This window comes from Heterocephalus glaber, unplaced genomic scaffold, assembly GCF_053883595.1.
Source record: "Heterocephalus glaber isolate CG9 unplaced genomic scaffold, H.glaber_assembly_v1.0 deba00000621, whole genome shotgun sequence".
Classification (NCBI taxonomy): Eukaryota; Metazoa; Chordata; class Mammalia; order Rodentia; family Bathyergidae; genus Heterocephalus; species Heterocephalus glaber.
This window is the reverse complement of record NW_028258153.1, coordinates 8,703,748-8,730,392: the sequence shown is the minus strand read 5'-3', so window position 1 is coordinate 8,730,392 and position 26,645 is coordinate 8,703,748. Positions and strand designations below refer to the sequence as shown.

Below are 26,645 nucleotides of genomic sequence, written 5' to 3'. Positions count from 1 at the left end.
GCATCTCCAAGAAGTCTCAGGAGGTGCTGATGCTGCCTGAGGCCACACTTGAACAGCACCTCCTAGAACACAGTCCTTAGCCCCTGCCCAGCCCCGCACAGAAGGCTCTACATATTTTCTTAATTAAAATAAAAAGCTGTAAGTAAATTTGAAAAATACTTTCCTTGTAGTGTGAAAATGTAGGGCAATGGAAGAAATGGATCCTTTTTCTCCTACACCTGGACCTCACAAAGTAAGAGTCAACTCACTTACCAATGAGCATGAATTGAGCATTGGAATGTCTACCACTTACTGGGCTTGTTGCTTTAGGTAAGTGACTTGTTTCTTTTCCAATCAGTGAATTAGGGATGATATCCCTTCCCTCACGGATGGGATTAGATGAAGTCCTGCATGCTGTACCTGGTGCACACTGAACACTCTGTGCCACATGGTATTGACTGTGGTTCGGGAGACACTTGTGCCTCTTCTTCCTTCTTCATTGCCAGCCTGTCCCCTCCACAAGCACTAGTTCTTCCATTCAGCTGTTCTCCTTCCCAATCTTCAGGCTGAGTCCTTGTGTATGGATGAGTAACACACGTACAGTGTATATACAATTTCTATTTGAATTTATAATGTCTGTTGCAATACATATGTTAATATGTGTACTTTTTTTATTAGTACATGTTTGCAGTACATAATGAATACATTCCTCATGGGGAATGTTACATAGTTTTTTGTTTTTTGGTTTTTTGGTACTGGGGATCAAACTCGGGACCTTGTGCTTTTTGAGGCAGCCACTGAGCTAAAACCCCAGTCCTACATGGTTTTAACAAAGTGGTTAAGGATGCAGGCTTTGGAATCAAGGCCCTTGTGTTCTAGTTGGAAGACCTTAGCTGATTCACTTCCCATCCTCAGTTCTGTCATCAGGAAAATGGGTTTTGTAATAGTAACTATATCATAGACTTATACAGAGTAAATAAGAGAAAACGTTTTAAGTATATAAAAGCACTTCCTACAGTACTTGGAATTTAATAAATATTAGTTGTTATTTTGTCATTATTATTAAATAAGTATCACAAGATTTCATCTTCATGAATAATAAGTAAATACGAGAGCTATTTTTGGTGCCACTGGGACATGCCAGAATGGCAATGCCACCACTTGCTGAATGTTTTCCAAGGGTTATCTTCATGCTTCTCATTGGTGTGGCCAGGCAGTACTTTATATACATTATTATTACTATTATTATTATTACTATTATTATTATTATTTTTGGTACTGGGAATCGAACTCAGGTCCTTGTGCTTGCGAGGCAGGCGGCAGAACCACTGAGCTAAATCTCCTGCCCTATATACATTATTATAAAGTCAGAGAAGTAGTTTGTATATGTAGACATGCCAAAACTTCTACATCCCAAGAGTCCTGTCTTTTAAAATCCTTGAAACTTTAAAAAATTACCCTTGGGAACTAGGACATTTTCTCCTATCAGACTGTGCTAGCTTAGAACATTTCTGGAAATTCCTTGATGGAATGGACTCTGTGATAGAGATGGCTAACCATCCCCCCAAATCCACACTGTCCTTCCTTAGTACAGAGTTGCCACTGAGAAGAAATAACATGTTCCAGCCATTTGTGCCCAGAGAGGTCAGGTCACTAATACTGAAGGCGAATATGAGTCAGGCCAAGTTTTACAAAGTAGGTATTGAGGGGAAACGTGTGTGTGCATGGGTAGGTAGGTAGGGGCTACCTTATTCATGTTCCCTTGCTTTCTACTAGCTGGAGGAGAAAGACTTAAAAGTCCTAGAAGACTGCAGATCTTTAAGGTGGAAGGAGCCTGGGTCCCTGAATCACTGCGTGGAGAATTTAGCACTGCTCAGGAACTTCTTTTTATTGGGTTAAACCACAGACAGTTGGGGACATATAATATACTTACATCTATAGCTGTGTCATCTATATGTCTATCTGTATCTGCTGATATTACCCTAACACATATACCTGCAGTGCTAGGTTAGGAGCCATAAGAGAAGAGCAGTTTGGAGCTCAATGGCATGCTTCATGTCATATTCCAAATATACTGATTGGCTTGAGATCTACTTTATTTATTAGATAGAGTCTATTTTTAACCACAGACTATCCATGGAGAGATATGCCACTCCTAATGTGTTCTGTGCCGAGAACAATTCCCAAGAGGTGTTCCTAAAATATTTTGAGCTTTGTCAGCACTACTGGAATAAGTGAGGAGCTTCCCATGGGGTCCTTTGAAATGGACAGTACTTGCTCGCTGCATCTGCTTCTAAATCAGTCACAGCCATCCTGCAGCTCAGATGTGGAGAGGGGTGGGATATGAGTTAACAGTTAATCCAGAAACCTGGTAAGCCACATGGAGAGAACAGAGCATCCTCTTGCTCATCTCTGTGTTTGATGCCTCTCATGTTGGTTATTGGCCTGGCCCTGTACAATCGGGTCAGGCATGTTGGCCCCACACAACTGGGATTTCCCTCAGCTGTGGCTGTCAGCCTCTCAGAGTCCTGACATCTCACAATGGAAATAGTAGCTTCCAAATGATGTCAGACCTGGAAGGACCCTGAAGGTTATTGGTTCAAGCCTCATTTTATAGATGAGGAAAGTAGTTCTAGAGGGAGGAAGTAACTTATCCAAGCTCACAGAGGTCATTAGTGGCTAATCTAGTCTTCCCACTCTCATCTACCGCACCAGGCTGCCTCTTCCAGAATTTCAAAGTTTCCTAATCAGGAAATTAACAGGATTGACAGGTGAGGTCATTTTTAGTCAAAAGGAGGGAAGAAAGGAAGGAATCTTTATAGCATAGCTCTGCTTAAGTTAATGTGAATTAAAATTAGGCTTGAAATACATGTTTTCATAATCTTGATGCCTCCTCTTCTATTTGCTATAAAATGAAATTTAAATAAGTTTTTTTGTGTGTGGTGCTGGAGATTGAATCCCTGGCCTCATGAATGTTAGGCATGTGCTCTACCACTGAGTTACCTCCACTTCCAGCTCTTTGAGCGAGATTTCAGTCTGTGTATTGCTGATGGTAGGGGTCAGGCATCTCTAAATCACTAGAAAGAACCTCAAGAGATCACACAGAAAGGAATCCTTAACAGAAAATATTCCTGTAATGTTGCTGACTACCATATTCCACTGCTTTAGAGTTTTGGAAACAACCTCAGAAATATTCCTTTCTTTCCTTCCTTCACCCACTCTACATACTTGCAAGTGAAAAGCCACCATTTTTGCAAAGTTGGCTTTTTGATGGTCAATCTCTTAAGTATGTGGAGTGAAAAAAATTGCCTTTTGGTGCCAAAGACTTCACTTAATTTGCTCTTGTTAAATCCTAATAACTTGACCCACTGGAGCAGAGAACACCCCATTTGTTTGCTGGGAGGCCCTGTCAGTGCCCTCGCCACTATGGACAGTGTCATTAGAGACGACAGAAGAGGAGGAGGTGAAACAAAGCCATTAGATGTAATCAGATCTACTTGGTGAGAGAACACAGCAAGGAAAAGAAAACCTTCTAGAAAAGGTGCTTCTCCCCCGCCAAAAACCAGACTCTTAATTGTGAGGACACAGGCCAGACAACCTCTACCTCCACCTCCAGGCTGTGACTGGATTAAGATTGTAACAGTTTTGGCAAACACTGATTGAGTGTCCACTGCAGGGGGAATCTAGCATGACTGAGTGACTCCTACCCTGATCACTAGTGCTTTTGGGTGCCTACCCCTTTACATCTGCCGCTTTACTTGGTTCTCTCAACAGTCCTTAAGGATGTTATCCCATCTCACAGGTGAGGAAAGGGAGGCCAAGAGAAGTTGGGCAACTCATTCAAGATCACAAGGGTAAAGAAACTGAGTGAAACATGGCCCTGGGCCCTGGGCCATTCTGACACCCACTCCTGCTTCTCTGGAAATCCATCACTCTGAGTGTAGACACTCATTCCCTCCTATTTTTCTAATTCTTTGTCTTATCCATCCCGTAAATGTTTAATGTCCCCCAAGTCCTCTGTCCTTAGCTACCTCTTTTCTGAGCATGCCTCCTATATTAGCTCATCAAATCCCACAGATCTGCTTCAAGTCTTATCCAACTACATCCCAGAAACCTGGGCGTACACTAGAGACTATCTCACTCCCATTTCCAATCAGCCATCAACTCTTGCCAGGACCAGCCTAGTGCCCTCAAAATCTCCCTCTATATCACAGTGGAGGAACCAATCAATGTACCATGAAAGCCCTTCTCTCTTTGTTTCTAGCACTGCCATCTCCTCTCTGTAGCCCATAATGTCCCTCATGTGTCTTGTTTGTCTCTACTGCAGACTCTTGGCTTAGGAGCTGACACTTGCCTCTCTGCCTGGATGTTAGGCTTAAGATCCTTCTGTTTTGGTGCCTTTGCTGACTCTCTTAGAGAGGTGACTCTCTTAGTATGTAAAAGAGGACATATTCCTTGTTCCACCCACTGCCACCTCCATTCTCATGCTCAGCTATGGTGCCCAATCTGCACTCGAGACAGAGCCCTGGGGCTGCCACATTTTTGGAAGAGGTCCAGACAATTCTGTCAAGTCTACATCTTACATGGTCATCCCTCCACTTGCCTGCTGCCTCTGCACTGCATCTTTTTTGCTTCCTGCTTGGAGTCTTACACGTATTTCCCAACTGGTCTTTCCTACCTACATTCTGCCCAACTCTAACCCATCCTCCCTAAAGTTGCTAGAATTATGGACTTAAAATCCACATCTGCTCAAACTTGTTTCCTGTATAAAATTCCATCAATGCTTCTTCATTCTCAGCAGGGTAAAGTCAAGAGTTCACAGCACGTGATTCATGACCCTGTGAGATTTACCCTTTCCCGACTTCCCCAATCTCATTGCTCTTTGCCAGTCTTCCACCTGGCTCTTTGCATTGAACCCTATAAACTCACCCAAAGTTTCCTAAGCATACTTTCTTCACTTTGTCTGTATTCCTACACAAGCAAGTCCCTCTGCCTAGAATATTGCCCCTCTTTTGGACTGACTTTGATTCCTTTTCTGAAACTAGCCCAAGGATAAGGTCCCTTCCTTCCACAGCCTCCTTGGACTCCTTGAGAGAGTTACTTGCTCTCTGCTCTTGTCCCCCTTACTCTCTGCCTTGTACGGACCCCTATTATGCTCAAGGGTAAGGCACTGTGTCATATCCATCTCTCTGTTAATGTTTCCTAGTTTAGGGAACAAGACACAGCAACCAATAAATGCTACTAAATGAATGGATATGACCAGCCCAAGTCCCTCTGATTCAGGTTCCTCATCCCAGTGGTCATTTATCCTATGTCCAGACCTCAGTCCTAGGTCTTATTACCTCAGGATCAATGACTCCTTTCTCTGCTTCTCTCACAAGGTATGTGATCCTCTAGAGCAGGTGACTCTCTTAGTATGTAAATCCAGTGCCTTCTCAAAAAATATTTTTGAATGAGTGAATGGCTTTTCCACATTCATGTTAATCAGTAGACTTAGCTTTCCCCAACCCCAAGTACATTTCACCATACTGTCTAACAGGGAAATAAGCCATCCACATTTAATCTCAATTTCTCAACCCTCTCAGTTGGTATCTGTGATGGTTAAGCTTGATTGTGTCCACTGGATTGGCTTGGGAGCCACCCAGGGAATTGATGGAACGTACTTCTAGGTGTGTTTGGGTGGGTCAAGGAAGTGTGACCTTGGGTACTATACATGGTTCATAGCTCCTTCCTCTCTGTTTCTGTTTCCTTGCTCTGCTCCATGTGCACCATGAACTAAGTAGCTTTGCTTTCTCATGCCCTTCTGCCATGAAGTCTCTGCCTTGGAGTCAGCTAACCATGGACTGAATCCTCTGAAGCCTTGAGCCAAATTAACCCTTTTCTTTTAAGTTGTGGGTGTCAGGTATTGTGTTGCAGTGATGAGAAAGCTGAATAATACAGTATCAAAATAAGACTAATCAGAAAGGATGCATAACAATTAACCCCCTGAACACTGAATACAAGATGGGAACAGATGGGGCTCACTGAACTTCTGATTGCTACCAGAGTTTATGACAGGGCTAACTTCCCCATAATCTGAGTTTACCCAAATTCTGCCATGTTACAACATTGCCTGGGTTATGGGGAGCTGCTGATTGGTGGGTGCAATTTTTTTTTTTGTACTGGGGATCAAACTTGGGATCTTGCACTTGCGAGGCAGGTGGTGGAACCACTGAGTTAAATCTCTGGTCCTTAGGTGGGTGCAATTTTATAGAGCAATCAGCGGTTGAAATAGGCAGCAGAAAGTACCTGGAATTGGAGCCAGAGGCTTTTGGCATGCCATTGTCAGCACTTCCATTTGTTTAGCTGTGTGACCTGGAAGGAAGTACTTGAAGCCTTTCATCACCTGTTAAATATGGCTCCCAGTATTTATCCAGCTCATTTTTTAGGATTGTTGTACCCTTCAACAATTCTTGGAAGGGATTTGGTGTGTATTCTGTCGTCAATAACACATTTGGCTTTCACAGTGGCATCCACTGGTTTAAGAATTTAGGACTCTAAGCCAAGAGATACTTTGTCTATAGGAACAGCTTGGACCACAAAACACACAACCTTCTGAGATGACCAAGTCCAGAGTCTGATAACCCTAGAGCTGTGCTGCATCAAACAGGGAACCCAGACCTTCCTGTCAACCATTTTAGGTAAAATTCTTTGGTAAGCACTCAAAACAATTCTCTGGGAGAGACATTGCTCTGGAGTCTTTTTTTTTTTTTTTTGGTACCGGGGATCGAACTCCGGTCCTTGCACTTGCAGGGCAGGCGGCAGAACCACTGAGCTAAATCCACGGCCCAACTCTGGAGTCTTGATGAGCACTGATGGTCCTGTACACCAGCTGGGTGAATATAGCCATGAATGGGAATGATGTGGCTTCATAAGCAGCAAGCAGACCATAGTTTCTACACTGTCTTGGCTTCAGGGCAGAGAATATCTGCTATTGGGTCCCTGTGGAGTTCTTCTCAGAGTCTGTATTAGTCAGATTTTCATTGCTGAAACCATATATCCAACACTCACAACTTAAAGGAGGAGATGTTTAATTTGGCTCATGGTTTCTGGGGATTCAGTCTATGGCTAGATAGTTCCAAGGCAGGGACATCATGGCAGAAGGGCATGGTGGAGCAAAGCTGCTCAGTTCATGTCAGCTGGAAAGCAGAGCAGAGCAATAGTGCCAGAGAGGAAGAAATGAGGGACCAGATGTAGACACCAAGGTCATGCCTCCATGATCCACTCAGATAAACTCAGAAGTGTGCTTTACTAATTCCCTGAGTAGCTCCCAAGCCAATTAAGTTGGCAGTCCACCTTCGCCATCACAGATTCCCTCCCACTGTCATGAGCTCTTTCTTGGCACAACAATAAAAAACAATAAATTTGTGTGTGTGTGTGTGTGTGTGTGTATGTGTGTAAAGATTCATTATTACTTTCCATTTTATGTTTACTCATATTATTTACTATCTGTGGTCACTTAGCAGTCTTAGGGAACAAATTATTCATGGTATCTGAAAAACAGAAAATCCAGCAACTCATACCAGCAGATTTTTTTTTTTTGCAGTAGATGGTTTTATTCCTCTTCTCGTACTCAACCTTTTGAGCTAGCCAGGGCTAGATTCATTCTTCTTTCTCCTGATGATAATGTTTTTATCCAGGTAATAAACTGCTTCATCCATCCAAGGATCTTGAACCTTTGGACATGGATTCTTTCACCCAACATTTTTTCAACCAACCTTTCCAGGGGACTCTGGAAGGTGGACCCTACATCCACTTTATGGATCTCATCTCATTTCTCCTGAGCCAAGAGAGGAGCCTTAGACGAGGGTGTGGAGTGTGGTGAAGATTGCCCTGCAGAGTCAAGCTCAACTTGCCACCCTACATTCCCCTAAGGAATTCTGATGCCAAGTGTGCTCACCAGTAGTGCCTGACAGTCTGGGTATCTAGTTGAGCCTGAAAACAAAGATATCCCTGGTTACACCCTCCATCTGGTTCTCTCTGCAGAAAGACCCCCCCCCCAATATTTTTACACTCACTTGTGCAGTGCTATGTGTTTATCACCTAGTGACTGGAACACTACAGAGGAGGATACTTAAATTTTCACCCTTAAAACCACTATTTTCATCACTAATCATAATCACCATCATCAAAGCTTACCACTGCAACCACCAGTAGAATCTGTTTGTGGATTCTAACCGCTGCCCATCACCTAGCACTCCCTTCTGGAGACCACATAGATCCTTTATATTTCATCTCCCAACATTTTCTCCGGTGGATAGTCAGCCTCTCCTAGAAAAACACAGAACTGAGACTCTTATTCTCCTGCCCCAAACAGCCTAAGATAAATCCTTCATTCTCAACATTCCATAATCTGAAATAATCCTTGCCCCCAGGGACATGTTCTAAAATGGAGTTAACTCCAATTATAACTGATAAAATGTTAGAGCAGTCTGAAATCTTTAAGGTTAGTCTACATGTCAATCTATCTGATCACTGTTGGAGATGGCATCAAAATCCACTAGGGTCCCTATGTGTTTCTCTCTCATCCAATGCCTGTCTTGAAGTTGTCACCTTATTGCCTAAGAGAACGAACAGATTATGGTGTGGCTTTGCATCCTGGGAAATTGTCTTCCTACAATTAAAGAAGAAAGGAAAGATAAAGTGAAAGCTCTCCAAATTTAGCCCACACTTCTCCCAGAAATTAAAGGACTGAGTGCCTCATGTGCATAAAAAGAGAAAGAATAGAGAGATAGAAATGGGTGGAGGAAGGCAGGCAGGGAGAGAGTAGCCAAGAAAGAGACAGAGGAAGAGGTGGTGACATGGAGCCCTGCTTAGAGAGACACTCCAGGAGCAGGAGATTCCAGAGCTCCACACAGTCCAAAGCAGGAGTGCAAGGTGGCTCAGAGCCACAGTGAACTAACCTGTTCATGAGGTGTCTTAGTCACTTTCCTTGGTGCAGGGACTCAATACTCACAACTTCAAAGAGGAGAGGTTTATTTTGGCTCACATTTTTAGTCCATAGTTGGCTGGCTTGAAGGCAGAAAGGCATGGTGGAAAGGCCTAGGCAAGAGGAAAGCAGCTCACCTCATGGCAGCCAGGAAGGAGAAAGTGAAGGGAGGACTGGGGAAGGAAGATACACCCTTCCAGACCATACCCCTAGTGATCCACCTCTTTTGGCCAGGTCCACCTTCCCCGAGTCCCAGCTGTGAACACATGATGCTCTCGAGGGTTATCTCAGATCTAAACCGTAATATAAAGCTTCACCCAGAAGTAGGCTCAGGTGCACTTGAAGTCACAGGTGGCACCTGCAAATATCCCATAAGTGACGCCGTGGGACTCCTGCTGTCTGAAGGAAGAGGGGGAATGAAAGCAGCACTGGACTGTGAGTTGGGAGATCTTGCTTCTAAACTGAGCCAATTAGCTTGAGCATCCATTTTTTTCAGCTTCAAACCAAGGAGGTTGTACTAGATGATTGCATGGTCTCTTTTGTGTTCAACTAAGTCCTTGAATCTGTGGGGGACATCAGTGGTAGAGTGTATTTATGCTCCTCTCTCTTGCCCACACTTCCCCCCAGAGAAGGAGACACATACTTTGTTACCCCCACAACCCTATGGATGGTGGGCTTATTGATCACTTGCACTGGCCAAAAGGCTGTGGGCAGAAGGGACATTGTACCAGTTGAGCAGAAGCTTTGAGAAGCATCCAACCATCCAAGCTTCATCCAACCATCTTGTGCATCTGCACTGTTAGGAGAAGAGCACACCCCAGTACCCCTGCTGTTTTAGTCTGAGTCACAGCAGAAGACACTGGGATCAAGCCCAAAATTAATGCATGCTCAAAAGCTAGGGCCAGTCCAGCCCAGCCCAGCAGAGCCTCAGCTATTTTGCAAACCTATGAATTGGAAATAAATGTTTGTTGTATGGGACTGTGATTTTTGGAACTCTTTGTTACTGCAGCCAAAGCTGACTAATATACTACGTGACAAGAAAGTCATAGAGGCACACCACAGGGAATGATCTAACCTCTCTGAAGGAGAATGAAGGGCAGCTGGAGGGGCCCCCATAGGAAACCTTCCATGCCAGAGCTGCTATAATCCTCCATATGGAGACACACCTGGCTTTTGGCATCAACAACCCAGGCCTCAGCAGGTGTAGGAAGGGAGTTTAGTGGGATGGAAAAGTAGGTTATAATGAATCAGAGTTGAAGTCCTCTCTTCTCACAGTCTTCCACACCTAAGTTGTCTGTTTTCTCTTTGCCTGGGTGCTGTAATTAAAAGCCTCTTGAACTAAAGATTGATATATTGATTTAGTTAGCATAGAGAGGTGAAAGTTGGCTTAATTAAATTTAGAAGTTCTAGCATCACTGGTCTATGACTGCTGCGATCAGTATGCAAATCTCCAGGTCTTTCTGATTCCTAATATTAAAGGACTCCAAAGAAATTCACATTAACATCATCCTAGACAAATTCTAGCTAATAGATGTTTTCCTGCCAAACAGAACACTGTATGAAGCACACGCACTACGACCCAGGAAAGACAGCTGGGGAATTCGAATTCTCCCATTACTGTGGCTTAGAGGGTACGCTGAGAGCTCCAGGTTAGCCAGTGCTTATGCTGATATACATTTACACTGCATCAACACTGAAGGTTGCTAACCTCCATTTCAGTCAGAAACTAGGACCATTCGCCACCTTCTCAGTTGCTTGGATCAAGCTTTTGGAGTCAACAGGACAAACATCTGTTGGAATAAAAAGGACCCAGCCCTCTGCCAACCAAGGTAGAAGAGAAAAGGAACATAAATTTGGGGGGATAGGGTAAGGAAAGAAGTAGGAACAAAAGCAGAATATCCCAAATTTTTCTAAAAACACTGCAAAAACAGCCTTTTAAACAAAATCTTACTTGGAACAGAAATATATGCAACTAGATAAAAGCATAGAAGTTGAGAGTGAAGCAGGGGTGAGGATTCAGAGTCTGTCTGTGTAGCATTCTATTTCCCACTCCCAAAGGTGCCTCCCGAGCTATGTGTAGAACACAATTTGAAAACCCCTGGGCTAGAGAAATTTGGATCATTGGACAGACTTATAGAAATAAAAGGTGAGAAGCAGACACCATCATGCCCGTTTCTGGGTACTCTTCTGGGAATAGAGTGGAATTAACTGTACAGACATCCCTTGTCATGGGTTGGCAGCTACAGGGCACACAAATAAGAAGATGCCTTCCACATCCTGCTTGAGACAGATGGACTGACCGACTAACCTTTCTCAAATCTTAGAAGCAGCCTTCTTATCCTCATCTTCTGTTGGGCAAGGCAGATTTTTCTAGGAACAGTTTAGAGCTTCCTCCTTTGCTCTGTGTCCTCTATCTACCCATCCAGCTCTCCTACCTCCTCTGTGCCCGGTCCTGAGCTTCCAGGTCTCAAGCTTGGTGCCATCTCTGCTTTGGCCTCCCAGGGGAAGGGATCCCGAGGGATGGATCTATCTTATCATCATGTGGCTTTCTACTTCCCATGGAGACAAGCCCCCAGACCCACCTATGCACACCACGTCCATGAAGCCATACATCCCGTAGCAGATCTGGAAGAGGAGGTCTTGGCGCTGCCATTTTGCTGAGGGACTGAAGGTCGACCAGATGAGCCAAGAGATACTGGCGATGAGGAAGAGAGAGCCCAAGATGGCAGCTGCAATCTGAACCTTCTCGATGACTGTCAGAGAGATGGCCTGCCACTGGGGAGGAGAGAGTGGCAGGTTAGCTGTTGCTTGGATGCTCCCCCCCTTCCCTTCCCTCTTCTGCTGCTCCAACAAGTCACCTCTGAAATCAGACTTAAACCAGGCCCTCCCAACTTGTAGTACAATGGACATGTTTGCACTTTCACGCTGTATTTTTCAATCTGAGGAAGCCCATATCACATGAAACGATCAGAAATCATTGTAAGAAAGGTTTCTGGGCAGGCATGGCTGAGAAGGAGAGCCTTAACCTTGATTATGAAACAGAGAAATGAGAGGGAGAAAGAGAAAACAAACAGCTTGTGTGAGTACTGTTCCAGGGCCCTAGAATCTTCTTTTCAGAACAACACAGTCTATTTTCTCCCTAATAGGTGCTGAGAGGGCACAGGTCTTTCTTTTGCCTGTTTTGTTTTGTTTCTACAATAACAAGACTTCACATGCCATTTAATATGCATGCCGGAGATTACCAATTCAACAGACAAGGAGAAGACACAGCATAGGGGACAGAGATAAGGAAAACAATTTATAATTTACTGAGTGTGTATTAACGTGGATATTTCTTTTCTTTCTTTCTTTCTTTTTTTTTTTTTTTTAACAGAAAAAGCATTGTACTTAACAGCAGTACTGAGGGAAAGATTGAAAACTAGAGTGTGGGTGTCAGCTCTAGAATTTGATGATTCTACAGCTGGTCCAGGCGGTATAGGCCTACATAGGCCAGGAGTTGAATTTTTAGTACAGGGTTTATTCATTGAACAAATATGTATTGAATATTCTATGTGCCTGGTCACTGTGCTAGGCAATGGAAGGAAAGCACTTGGCACAACCAGATAAAATCCTCATCTTTGTGAAGCTTGCAGCCTAAGGAGAGAGGCAATCTTGTGAATTTTCCACTGCAGTCCAACAGAGGTTACAAAGGGAGGTACATGGCAAGAGTCTGTGAGAGGGCAATTTGGCTTCCCATAGGAAGTGGTGCTTGTGCTGAGTAGGAGTTTACTAAGCACGGAAGAGGGAAGAGAACCCCAGGCAGAGAGAAGAGCATGTGCAAAGGCCCCATGTCAGAAGAAATCCTGGTGAGGATGAAGACCTAGAAAGGGACCAGAGTGGGTGGAGTGGAGAGAAAAAAGGATGGGGCGAGATAGCTGGAGAAGTAAGAAGGGGAGGCGATGCAGGGGTCTTGTCCTGGGAGTAAATGTGGAGCTGTGAATGGCTTTAAGCAGGGCATTGACAGGAACCAGATTTGGGAAGGTAGAGGGAAGGACATCTTCTGATTGGAAGGATTTGGATAACAGGAACAATCTCCAGGGAGCATTTCAACTTGACAACTTTCCACTTGGGAGCCCCATTCTGCCTTTAGTGGCCTGGAGGGCAGCTGGGACCAGCCATCGACCTCCAAGGAATCATAATCATTGGAAAATATTTTACGTGCTAATCCAGATGTAGGACACTGACCTTGCTATTTAATTACACAGATAGCATCACATTACAAGGAATTAGGCCTTTACATTTTCCAATGCTTGTCCCAGTCTAGGATTACATATAGCAAAGGAATTTTCCAGAAGACAGGTCATGCAGACTTAATGCTTTTTCCAGGGCTTGCCCCACTGCTTGGAAGGAGGGGCCCTGATACTATTGAGGTATCAAGAATCCTTACCTTCTCTTCCTCTTCCAGACTTCAAAAACCCCAAATGTAGGGCCGGGGATTTAGCTCAGTGGTTCTGATGCCTGCCTGGCAAGTGCAAGGACCCGAGTTCAATCCCCAGTACCAAAAACAAAACAAAACACAAAAACCCCAAATGTAGGGGGACAGAAAAGACCTCTTCATCTCTTCTATCAGCCCCAAACCATCTGTGGAACCTAATTGGTGTCCCTGACCACTGTGTGAAGTGTGAGGAAGGAAGAAGGTCGGGAGCTGCAGACAAGAGCTCTCCTGTTCATCCTTGTGAGGCTCCACAGAGGTGTGGGGAAGACACGATACAGGGAGAGCAGAGAATGAGCGAGCTCTGATCTCACAGGAAGGCTGGGAGTGGGGAAGGGCGGCAGTGGGGCCAGGTTCTGCTGCCATTGGACACCTGAGACTTTGGGATCTCATTCCAAGTCAGATTTCGATCCCACTATTGTGAAACCTCTGCGCACCCAGAACTCCTATCTGCAGCACTGGTGAATGAGGACAGAAAGCGGAAGAACATGAAGACTGGATGCTTCATCCCTTATACCAGGAAGGGGCCCTAAGTGAGGGGTCACATGATCTAATTTACTGAGTGTGAGAATTCAATAAATCACAAAGACTGTCACTTTCCCCTTCTGTAATAAAGGAAATATTTGGTCCTTCCTACTTCCTAGAATATTGTGAAGGTTAAATGAAATAACTGTCAAGTCAGCGCTTGAAGGGTATTCTTTATAGTGCTCTATAAAGATTAAATTAAATGATATATATCAATATTCAGGACGCTGACTGGTACCTAATAAGTATTGACTAAATGTGAATTAATATAATACAGTTCCCCCTTATCCAAGGGGAATTGATTCCAAGACCCCCAGTGGCTGCCTGAAGCTTTGGATAGTACTGAATTCTATATACAAGTTCTATGTGAGACATGGCAACAGTTGATCTGGTAAGAGACAGTTACCCAGTGACTAACAGGCAAGAAGCACATACGTCACAGATACACTGGATAGACGGATGATTCATGCCCTAGGCAGGATGGAGCAAAAAGGTGTGAGCTTTTATTATGCTACCCAGAACAGACACAATTAAAAACTTATGAGTTGTTTATTTCTGAAATCTTCCACTTAATATTTTTGGACAGCCGTTGGCCACTGTTAACTGACAACATGGAAAGGGAAACCGAATATAAAGGAGTATATCAAAATTGCAGTTCAGACGCAGTAGAGGGTAGGAGGCAACCATGGAGCCTTGAGACCCACAAGGCTGTGCTGCGCTCTTCTCAGATGTTCTTTGGACTGAAACTGATTCCAGAGGGTCCCTGTGATGATGTCCCTTAGTGAATAGTTGTGCTATTTCTCACAACTTTGTATTGTGCATGAACCAGGAAGAGAGAGACCCAAGAGACCAGAAGGAACCTCCTCCCTCTGATAGCAGATCCCCACCCCTTGCTCTGCTTGCTTGTGCTCAGGCCACTGTGGTGAGGCTGCCCATTGTGCTGAGCAGGAAGCTGTCTCATACTTGCTAGCTCTGAGGACACACAACTGGGACACTTTGGGCCACAAATACACAACACAGCTTCTAGCCCAACTTCTAGTGTTATTTGGAAAAGTGCGAAGGCATTTACTGAGCATATACCATTACTTTGGAGGACCAACAAAATCAGAGAGGTCCCCAGTGTCACAATTAAAGACATAGTAATAAGTTAAGGATGGATTAATAGATCAATATTGCCAACACTACCTACCATTTGCTTATCTGATTTATAAGATTAGAATAAACTTCTCTTTTTTTCTTTTTTTTTAACCCTTGGGAAAAAGTTATCCCTGAACAGTTTTCTATTATATGAGCCAAGGTGGAGCCAGGAGGGGAGACTCTGCAGCAGGCTTGTGGATTTGGGATCTGACCTTTCTTGAGGCTTGAGCCAGCTGAAAAGGAAGGGGAAGGTTAATGCACTCAGACCTCTGTGGGCACCCGGAGGACATGGAATTAGCTGTCTTGTGACACTGCTATTTTAAGACACTTAAAGACTTTTGAAACAAATGGCTGCAGCTGGAAGCAGTGGCAGGGAGAGGCCGCTTTGATGTGAACTCCTCGGCTCACCATCAGGATGACTGAGGTGCCTGGGACTTCAATACCACCTTCCACAAATGCCCCCACCCCGGCCCTCATGTGTACATGGACACACATTCCCATTCCTGGCAGTGCCCCATGGAAAACTCCACAGGGTCTAAAATAAAACACTCGAGATACTGTAACTCCGGGTGTTTCCAGGTGCCCCTCTATGCAAAGACCCCCCTATTCATCTTCATCAACCCCGAGTGCCCTGGGCTTTCAGGGTTGGTTCTCCCCCTCCCCCTAAGAGAGGACGGGAAACTGCCAGGCAGCTGGAGTCCCACCCACACTGCTGGACTGGCTAATTGATTATGCGGCAGCTTACTTGGCCAATCATGCATATATGGAGGTATTTTCAGAAGCAAAATGCTCTGTGTGCCTCACATGAAGAGCTACATGATTTGCAGGCTACACAAGGTGGCACGGGGCTTGGGAGAAGGCTGATGTGTCAAGGCAGGGCGGGAGAGGAGAGCCTGGGCACAGGGAGCTCCAAACCCTCACCTAAACCTTTCCATCCTCTGTCCCCTTCTCTTTCCTGCTGTCCCTTTCACCCTTTTCCTCTGCCTCTCTCTCCTGTCTCTTCTCCATTTAGCTCTCTGACTCCCGCAGAAGTGTGGTCTGTGCATGGGCAAGAAGGATATTACCCATCGTTTTTTAGAAATGCAGTCTCCTGAGGTGGGCGTGGTGGCCCGCAATCCCTGTAATCCCACAGAGGCTGAGGCAGGAGGATTGCTGCAAGTGCAAGGCCAACCTGGGTTATATAGTGAGTTCAAGGCCAGCCTGAACTACATAGCAAGACCCTGACTCAAGAAAGAAAGAGGGAAGGAAGGAAGGAAAGAAAGAAAGAGAAAGAAAGAAAGAAAGAAAGAGAGAGGAAGAAAAATGCAGACTCTCAGCCTGGTCCCAGCCCCACTGGCCCTTAGTTTGCATGTGGACAAGACTCCGGGTGAATTTCACGCACATAAAGTTGGGAAATTGCTGTTGAGCCTTCTTGCCTGTCTTTTTTCTGTTGCAGCTCTTGGCTTTCACTTGGCCCTTCTCACCCTTCCCGCAGCATCGTTTTACTATGTCCTGCTCGCTCTTGCCCATTGGTCTTTCCTTTACTTTTTTTCTTTTCTTTCTCTCCTTCTTTTTCCCTCTTCCCCTCTCCATTTCTTTCTTCCTTTCTTCATCCATTTCTCTTTCTCTTTTCCATCTAGTTCTCCACACTTTCCCCCCTATTACATCTACTTCTCTCACTCCGTCCCACCCCTCCTCTTCTTGCTGGGGCTTAAAAAACAAAGCCTTCACCCCTCCTGCCCACCGCCGCTCCTGGGCTCCAAGCGGTCCTGAATTCTCCAGCCGCCGAGTAGGCGGCGTAGGAGCCCCAGGGCCAGCACCCGCGGCGGGCATCCCCCGGGTTCACCTGCAGAGGATTCTTTGTGCTTATGGCGATGACGTGGTACTTGTAGTAGCACAGCTCGCAGCTCCAGCAACCCCGCTCGCTGATCCACTTGATGAGGCATGGCTGGTGTGTGCACTTGACCGAGCCGTCGCAGCGGCACGGGCTCAGTAGCTCCCCCTGCAGGGAGAGAGACAGAGAACGGTGAGCCCCCAGGGTCAGACTCTTAGCAGGTGGGTGGAGGCTGGAGTCTTGGTTTGAGCCACGCCCTTAGGCCAGATCAAGCCACCACAAGCAGGCAGGGATTTTGTCTGGAGACACCAGACCCCCGGAGGAGGTGTGGGCCCCTGCATCCCTAGCGTGGGAGCCAAGTCAGTTTGGAGACGCCGTGAGAAGACACAGGCTAACATTTCTTACTGCTCAGATCCTCCGGTTTCTGTGAACACAAGTGGGTTGTTTCCCGTGGGAGTCAACTGCAGTTCAAAGGAGGTGAAGGAAGCTCCCTGGTGGAGACTGGGGTGAATCGGAGGGCTCAGAGCCAGGCTGAAAGGACAGCTGCTGTCCGCTCCAGCCAGTTGAGGATGTGGGGAACTTTTCTCGCCCTGGTGATCAAACCTAGGGTCTTGTTCATGTTAGGGAAGCGCTCTACCACCGAGCCACATCCCGGGCCCTAGGGGGAATCTTTATGTAAAACCTCCCGATAGTCTAATGTTATTGATCCTAAAATCTGTAGTGAGAGCCACTTTGCCTGAATATAGAGCCCAGGTCTTAGCCTTTGCAATTTCCTGCAGGCCAAGGCATAGAGACTTAGGTTCTCTCCATGAGGCCTCCATCCCAGGTCCTTGAAGGAGGAAAACATGGGATGGATCTGAATCCTGGGAACCTTGGAGGTTGGGCCAATGCTCTTGCTGAAGGCTTGCATCTTTCCAGCCAGCTTTGGGGCACAAAGCAAAAGCCCAGCCGGTGGGCAGTGGAAGCAGGAAGGGAAAGTGTACCAAGCCAGATGGTATCAGGACGTGAACCTCCTTGTGAGTGGCCCTCACAGCTGGGCTTGTTTTCCAGAGCACCCCGGGCTAAGTCAGGTAGCCATGACTGAAGCCTGTGTCTTGTGTTCCCTGGCAAGCTGGCCCCAAATTGTCTCTGTAAGCCTCATCTACTGCTTGTCTCTCTCCCTCTCTTTGTTCTCTTCCCCTGATCTGTTCTGTTTTTTCCTCCAGGCTCAAAGTCCACCATGTTTGCTTATGAAATCCCTATCTGTCCACTCCTTTGCTTACCTTCCTAGGGCCATTAGCAGTTGGGTCCACCCACCTCCCCTGACCTGTGCTCCCTCTGACCTTGGCATCATCTCTTCCTTCCTTCCTCTCTGTGCCTCCCTCAGCTCATTTATTTTGGACCCAGCTCTTCTGTCTCACTTCAATCAAAGGACTCATGTGATGCCATGCACAGCCCAATGCCTGGCCTCTGAGCCATGTCCCTGCTATTTTAGGGAATTTCACCATTCATGAAGCAATTCCTTGTTCTCAACCACGAACAAGTAAATCCAGGAGCTCCTGGCCTCTAAGTTTCAGGTCTCCATCTGTATATTTAAGCATCTGTATATATTAAGCATGTGCTTCCTTCCGCATTTCTTTCCAAGATTTCTAGAATCATCTTTCCCTTCTACTTCAATTCCTGTCACTCAAAGCCCTCACTTTGGCTTGGATGAGATCTAGACTGCCATTTTGCACCTGGTCTATCTGTGAAACAGCTACTCTCTGTCTTCGAAATGGTTCTAAAGTTATCTCCTTCAGGATGTCTTTCCTGAATTTTCCAGGTTGAGCTCAGTGCTTTGATTTGTAAGCATCTTATGCTGAGTGCCTTTGGCATGTTCCTATTAGAGCACTTAGCACATAACTGGCAGTGTCCACGCATATACCTGTCTACCCTCCAGGGGACCCGTTGGAGATAGGGTTAGGTTTACATCTTTGCATCCCTTTATCCTGGTGCTGAAGCCTTAGACCAAAAGACCCTCAACAACTTTTGATGTTTGAATGAGTAAATAAAAAATAAAGTGTCTGTTCACGTTTCCTGCACTGCCTACTCTATGAACATGGTGGCAGAAATGCTCAGGTGCTCAGCCCTAGGAAACCCTCCCTGGCTTCCCCTGTGCTCCCCCAGTAGAGACAGGCCCTTTCCACGTCCCGTCATAGCACTCCCACATTTGTCTCTGGGTCACTACATGGTGACCACCTCACTGTGTCCCTTTACAGGGACAATATTTTACTCATTTTGCATCTCTCACTCTGAGTGTGGTGCCCGGGACAGTGAGATACTCATTCCAGCTTCATCAGCTGAACACATGCATATATCTGTTTGATGAACAAGAGGTTTTGCTCCTCTAGGACATGGCCAGCTTCTGGCTCCTGGTGGGCAGCTGCAGTGCTTGGAGGAGGAGAAGAAAAGGCCCGAAATGCTGGCCACACACCTCACCCAGCAAGGCCTAACAGCCCTTGGTTTTGAGTCACTGTGCTATGGCTTTGAGAAGGAAATAGGAAGGAGAGAGTGGAGCAAGGTGCTGAGGGAGGGGCAAAAGCCCTCATTATTCATGGCAGCATTTCCTAGGCTCATTAATTCTAAAAGAATGAGCTGGGTTTGATTAATTGGGTTGTTAAGCAGCCATGTCAAATTGCCGATCAGGTAAAAGACATTACTTCCGGTCCCTGGCAACAGTACCAAGTGACAGCGACGGCTACACTCCTTGCTTCCCTAACAGCAGCCAGGAGAAAAGGCAGGAAGAGTTGCTGTGTGGGGCACAAATGATAATGACCTGGGCTCTCTACCTTGGCTCTGGAGATGGGATCACCAGCGTTCACCGGGGCCCAAAGCCTCCGGACACAGACTTGAAGAAGGTGGGAGTGTGACACGGCCTGGTCCCGGTGCCCGGCTAAAGGCACAAGGCCAGGGCGATGCAGCCTCCCCTGCAGTGACTTTCCCTTGGGGCTGGGTAACCCAAAAGACAGAATGGGGACTTGCTTCTGGCACTACAAGTATTAGAGGGCATGGACACCAAAACTGTTAGGTAAGTATATAGTGGATGAAAAAAATTGATCCAGGAATTTAGGGGAAAAATCCAGGGAAAAAAAAGCTATTATAACCTTGGCATTTATACATGTTTTGTGCTTATTCTTTAGTATATCTTTATGTGCATTTGAGAGGAGGGCCATAAACTTTTTAGTTTTTAGGGCTTCAAAAAGGCTGTAACTGGGGGGGGGGGCGGGGATTTAGCTCAGTGGTTTCAACACCTGCTACACAAGCACAAGGACCTGAGTTCGATCCCCGGTACACCCCCCCCCCCACCAAAGGCTGTAACTATACCCTTCACTACCTTTTACTGGTCAGATCTGTGTGTCTTCAAGAACAATAGAAGTGGAAATAGGCAGCAATGGATTCAAGTTCAACTTAATGAAAACGGTACTTGCAGTAAACCCAGTTAACAGCTAACTAAGATGCTGTAACACGGAAACTGAGATGGATACTATATCCTTTCCCACTTCCCACTATCAACATAAAAGAGATCCCTACTAAAGAGAAAGGTTAAATGATTAAGTCAAGTTCATAGAGTCAGCTAGGCCTGGGCAGAATGGAAATTTAGCCCTTTAGACATCAGCCTCTGAGCTTCACCACACCACTGCCCCGTTCTTGCTGTTCAACCCCATCTATGCCATGAGTCCCTTCTCTGTCTTCTCTCCAGGTCCCGCCTGATTCTGGGCCCAGCACAGTCCCGTCAGGTGTCTCCAAGACCGCCAGCTGCAGACCACCAGCTCCCTTCACCAGTATCCCCTCCCTGCACCATCTCCCATGGTTTGACACCTCATCATCTTTTAACCTTCTTCCATGTGGACTGCTTCCACGGACCCCATTGCACAGAGCATGTACAGACACATGAGAAAGGACAAGGCCCTGGCTGTGGGAAAGGATAAACTCCTCTGACCCAGCTCCACAGGCTTCAACCTTTGGGTTGGGAGGATTACTGTGATCTTGTCTTTGGAGCTCAGCAAACTCCAAGGATCAAAGGGGCTCATGAAATGCAAAGGGCACCAGGTACTTCCTCAGTGATCTGCTCAGAGCCTTGGGGCCTGAGGCCACCTGGGAGTGACCAAGACTAGAAAATTGGTCTCTATAATCCCCTGGCCCTCAAGGGGCACGGTGTGGGGGAGTGGTTAGGAGTTGGTTTTGGAAACAGGCACTTTGGATAAGATCCTCGTCACTGCTTACTGGCTAGGGAAACTGAGGCAAGCTTCTTAATCTCTCTGTGGCTCCATTTCTTCATCTGTCCAGAGAAGACAACACTTACCTCCTCAAAGGGTGGATTAAATGAGATCCTGCAGGCAAAGTGCTTGACACAATGCCTGGCAGGAGTGCATCAATGAGTTGTTAAAAGATTATAATTGGCACATTTTTTTAAGGACTTTAATTTCATCTTTTTTTCTACTACAACCCCGTCTTCCATTTGTACTGTCACTCTAAGATAGGTCAGATAGGTAAGAGAGGAGCAAGTGCCTTAAGAGTCAGTGGAACCCAGAGGGAGGTTAAGAGTAAAGAACTTTTTACAACAGTCTGCCCTTCTGGGATAAAGGATCAGAATTTGGTTCTTCCAACTTCTAGCCCAGGACTGTCCTCTGTGTTATCACAGGACACTGAGAACATTTGGAGGGACTTCTTTGTGGAAGCCGAACTGCAGAGGAGCAGGGGCCTCTTAGATTGAGGTTGTGCTAGAGGCAGCAGAGGACAAAGTAATCCTCTAGCCCTCCCTTGTGACTGATCTGTGAGGGAGGAGAGAACAGGCTGGATTCTCCTTCCAGCCAATGATGCAGCAAGCTGCAGGTGCAAGTCTCCAGTTGTTTCTCCATTCACAGATTCCTTTGTTTATTTTCAACTTGCTTCATTTTTTTTTCCTCTTTCAATCTGAAGCTCTTGCTTCTGCAGTCCTTAGGTTACCTAGTTGCCATGGCAGTGGCAGGTAAGCCAAAGAGTTCCCCTTCCACTCACACAGGTGCCAGCCATCCCTGTCTCTAAGCAGAAGGAAATAAATACAGTTCAGTGTAGCAAAGACAGCTCCACACCTGCTGAAGTTTGTAGCTCTGGGAAATCAGAGCAAAGAGGACAATGCAATGCCAGCCTTGTGGAGCTATTAGAGACATGTTCCTTCATTGAGACTAATATGGTGGCCAAGAGCTTGAAAAAGAAGGATATCAAAAAAGGTAGGGACTTCTCCATGTCTACTCTAGGTAGTTGTTAGAATGATAGGTGGTTGACTTGCTAGAGAAAGCAAGGAGCTGTTTTCTCTCACTCTTTGGACTCTATATTTGAGGACAAGCTAACAATAAGGCTAATCAATAGCACACCCTCCCACTTTTATGGGCACAAAAACCATGACAATGACATTGATCAGTTATTTGTGTATCTGGGATCTGGGTTGGTAAAAGAAGATTGGAGAGGAAGGAAACAAAGGAGTCCAAATGGGGCCAGTGAATAGAAGGAAGGAGCTAGGAGAACCTTGAAAAATCCAGTGCCTTCTCCCTTTAGGACAGCAGGCAATGCTTTCTTTGTTCTCCACATCTGTAGGAGGCCAATGTATCCTGGTATCAGGGTCAAGAAAAAAAAAAGACCTATTATGAAGACTTTCCTGCCAATAACGATTGTAGAGGAGAGATGGAGGAGAGAGGGCATGACTCTGCTTCTACATAGTACGATAAAGCAGCCTCCTCCTTATCTGTGGGTGGCAGGCTGGTTGGTAAGATGATCTCCAAAGATCCCCTATGACCTGAGAATTCATCATTGGTCACAGATAAAACAGTCTAAGTTCTGTGCATATTGTATTAGACAGTGTATGTGCAGCTCTTTGTTTCTTGGTTGGAGTCCTTTTCTGACAGTCTTTTAGGTTCACTACCCACCTTCAGCATTGATGTGTTTCCTCCACAGCCAGGCCACACCCAGCCTTCTCCCTGCCCCACTCAATGGCGTCAAGGCCAAATCTTGGATTGGAGGGCCTAACAGTGTGCCAACACTGGCAGAAGGAAATAAGAAATTGTTGTGAGAAAATTTGATTGTAAAAAGAAACTCTATTGCTAAGAAGGGGAAAATGATTTAAGACCTTAATGAGCTATAGTTATCTACACTAAATCCAATTAACCACATAATTATTTCTAGTTTTACTCTCGTACCAGCAGCTTACTTGCACAAACACAAAACACACACACACACACACACACACACACACACACACACACTCCCCAATGTACATATAATAACCTATCTCCATGGAAAATTCCCCTATCTACTCATCATTTCAGAGAAAGAAAAGGAAAGGAAAAAGAAAGAAAGAAAGAGAAGAGAAAGAGGGAGGGAGGGAGGGATGGGGAAAGAAAGAAAATGCAAAAGGAGACAAGAAAAACAGACCCATACCATCCCTCCAAGCTGGGATTTTCATTTTCAATGATAATTATTTTATTCCTGAAGTGCTTTTCTCCCTATAATTTAACTGGCATAAGACAAATGTACCTATTCCCTCTAACTGCCTCTAAATTTACTCAACTGGTACTAGAGAGAACTTAACCTCACAATAATTGAATTTAAATAACATCCAATTCTATGAAGTCAAACATGATTTGCATAGTAAACAAAACATGCTATATGAGGGCCAGTGGGAAGAAAGAAGGTCATATTTAATGTGTACATTCATAATCATATCTGTATTTCTAACTACCTAAATATGCAATATACTGTCTGTTCGTCTTTCTGTATAACTCATCATTACCATCACCATCGTTACCAAAGAGCTAAAATTAAAGAGTGATCTGCTGGCTCAGTAGAAAAGCATAATTTCAATAAACCTTTAGTGACCAGAACTAGGCTATTTGCATACAGTGGGCTGGGACTCTTTCCAAGGTTCCAGGCCACTAGGCTGAAGTTTCCAGGATGCCAAGTCAGTGTGTTCTCTTTGTATCCCAGAAATCAGGCCAAGACCAGGGCACAAATTGTCTGGCAAGTTAAGGGACAAATTCTCAATTGCTCTTTTGGGTCAGCCTTCCACATTCCCCGCACCTGGCAGAGGAATGCCTAGCCCCAGCAATGTAAAACTCTCATGGTGCTCTTTGAAAGGGTTGTGGTGAAATTCTCAAAAAAATTAATTTTCACTCACTGTAATTAATATATCACTCAGAGTGTTTGGAGAATACCACAGATGTTGCAGGTGCAAATGAGCTGGATGATGTGTTATCCTTCACAGTATTCCAGATCATTGCCATAAGCACCTAGGACCACGGTGGTGGATGGCTCTTACAAAGCACAAATCAAGATGTTTCCTGGGTGTCACCTCTGCTCTGCTACCCTCTGGCTGGTGATCCTGTGTTTAAGAGGTCTGAACCTTGATTCACCGGTTCTGAGTTTAGCATGCATAAGTATCATTTGGGAAGCATGTTAAGAATTTCCTTGCCAGCTAGGTATGGTGGCTAATGCTTATAATCTCACCACTCTGGGAGACTAAAGAAGGAGGATTGCAGGTTCGAGCCTAGCCTGCACAATTTAGTGAGAACTTGTCTCAAAAATAAAAAATAAAAAGGGCTGAGGATGTAGCTCAGTGTAAGGGCCCTGAGTTCTGTCCTTAGTAACACACACACACACACACGCACACACACGCACGCACAATTCCCGTACTGAATTCATTCCAGGGATTCTGATTCCATGAAGATCAACTCTTCATCTCTGGAAGCAAGGTTGGCTAAGACTCATTTTGTGAAACACTCCACCAGACACTCTTCGGCGAACCTTCTGTCTCCTACATTACTTTAAGCCTTTTACATATACAAAGAGCTCCGATAGCTAAAACTTACTGTGCCAAGCCCTGTCTGCAGGCTTTGACTGCTGGGTTCACCTCCCAGTTCTCATTTCCTGAAGAGGTACTCTGTGCAAGTCCCTCTCTCCCAGCCCTCACCCAGTCATCAGCACCTACACTGTTGCACTAGCACTCCTGCTAGCGAGCATGTGCTTGGCCAGATATTTTCCCCAAGCACCTGATGTACATGAGGCCATATGGTGTGGTTAGTGGGGACCAAGGACCCAGACTGGCTGGGTTGAATTCTCACTCTGACCGTTTTACCTGTGTGACCTCAGGCAAGTTACCCAAGGGGTACAGGGGATCAAAGGTACTTCCTGCCTTCCCAGGTTCTCAAAAGGATGAAGTGGGGTAATCCATAATGAGGAGTGCTCAGGTTCCGAACTGACACATATGGGATGCTCATGGTGGCAAAGTTAACTGTCCCCACTGACCCTCACTGAATGTCTTCATGCCCTAACATAGAGGTAGGAAGCAGACACTGCTCCCTCGTACTGTAGACGAGGGGTCTCTGCAGTTTGTTGCCTTAGCACACACTCGACCTCACTGTCCCAGAGTGTCTCGGAAGTGAAGTTCATGAGTCTGAAACTTGTGAGTCTTAAGTCGCCTGGAGGCCAGGGTGGTAGGAATGGCTGACTGGGGGAAAGCCAGGCATCTCCAGTTGCTGCCACCTGCCCTGGTGTTTCAGGAAAAGGGAACAATGAGATAGGTGTCCCAGCCCATCTATTACCTGCCTGCCTCCGTGTCTCTTCCTGCAGACCCATGTCTTCTGCCCTTTTAATTGTGTATTTCTACCTTTCTGTGTGACAGAAAGAAAGGAAGGGTGAGTGTTTGTAGGTCTCTCTTTTGTTTCCTCTCCCCCTTTCAGGTAGAGTTGTGACCTTGTGAGGCTTTGTGATGCCTACAGAACAAGAGGGGAAGAGAACAGGGCCAAGACTAACATGATTTGCGTAATGAGGAGTTTGGCAACAAGAGGAGAGCAGGAGAAGGGGAAAAGATTTTTGCCTTATGATTTCCTCTGCCTGCCTTTTAGAGACTGCGATAAACAGGTGCCTTGTTTTCCAATTCTTCCCCTATGTGGGACTTTTCATTAACAGCCTCATGATCATTTCATTTACACTGAAAATCCTGAAGCCCAGAGAGAGCACTGCCTTTCCTGGGATGATACAAAGCACTGAAATAGGAAAAGACCTAGACCTAACCTCATCTCCCAGCTTCAGAGCTTTGCGAGAGTGGGCCCCTCCCTGCCAGAGACTGCTGCAAACCTAGTCCAGTTCTTTTCACACCTCTCAAGGAAGCATACTATTCCTGAAATCTTGGCTCCAGCTTCCTGTAAGGAAAAAGCATGCTAAGTTGAATTTGAATTACTCTGGCATGTGAATAGACTCTGGTCTGTTGGCTCCAAGATTCTGCTAAGCTGCTCCAAGTGGCTGTGGCTTCTGTCTTGTTGGCAGTTTTATTTTCTGTTTCAAAGAATTCTGTATTCCTTACTTCTGGAGCTGAAAGGGATAGGGGGTGGGAGTCTTAAAAGTCCCCTTTCACATGCCCCAGCCTCAGATTGCCTGCTGCCAACTCTGACAGATGGAAGGAGCCCAAGAATCTCCCTTGCTTACTAGAGCCTCCCAGTTCTCTTTCAGATCACAGATGAAAACCAGCGTGGGACAAAGTCAATACTGATGGAAGAGCCTGAGCGTATATACTCGGGGATGGGAAGATCTTTACAAACCAGCAGATTTCCCTTCTAAGAACCAAGGGCATTGACCACCATCTTCTTTTGGAGCCATTCAGCAGCAATGGAAATAGTACTGGTGCCCAACCTTGATGTTGAGAACTCTGGATGGCCCTGATGCATGAGACATTCACACAAGAGGAGATGTATTCCTAAACCCAC

At 45.7% G+C, this 26,645-nt stretch overlaps 1 protein-coding gene across 1 annotated transcript in view; it reads right to left on the bottom strand.

Annotated features, from left to right (window-relative positions):
• The window catches only part of Marchf4 (membrane associated ring-CH-type finger 4), a 116,426-nt gene that overhangs the window by 9,074 nt on the left and 80,707 nt on the right, over positions 1 to 26,645 (bottom strand). Inside the window, exons 2-3 of the mRNA XM_004864618.4 lie at positions 16,906 to 17,061; positions 11,530 to 11,722 (exon numbers count right to left, since the gene is read on the bottom strand). Of these exons, the coding sequence (XP_004864675.1) occupies positions 11,530 to 11,722; positions 16,906 to 17,061 (349 nt within the window). The remainder of the gene's footprint in view (positions 1 to 11,529; positions 11,723 to 16,905; positions 17,062 to 26,645) is intronic.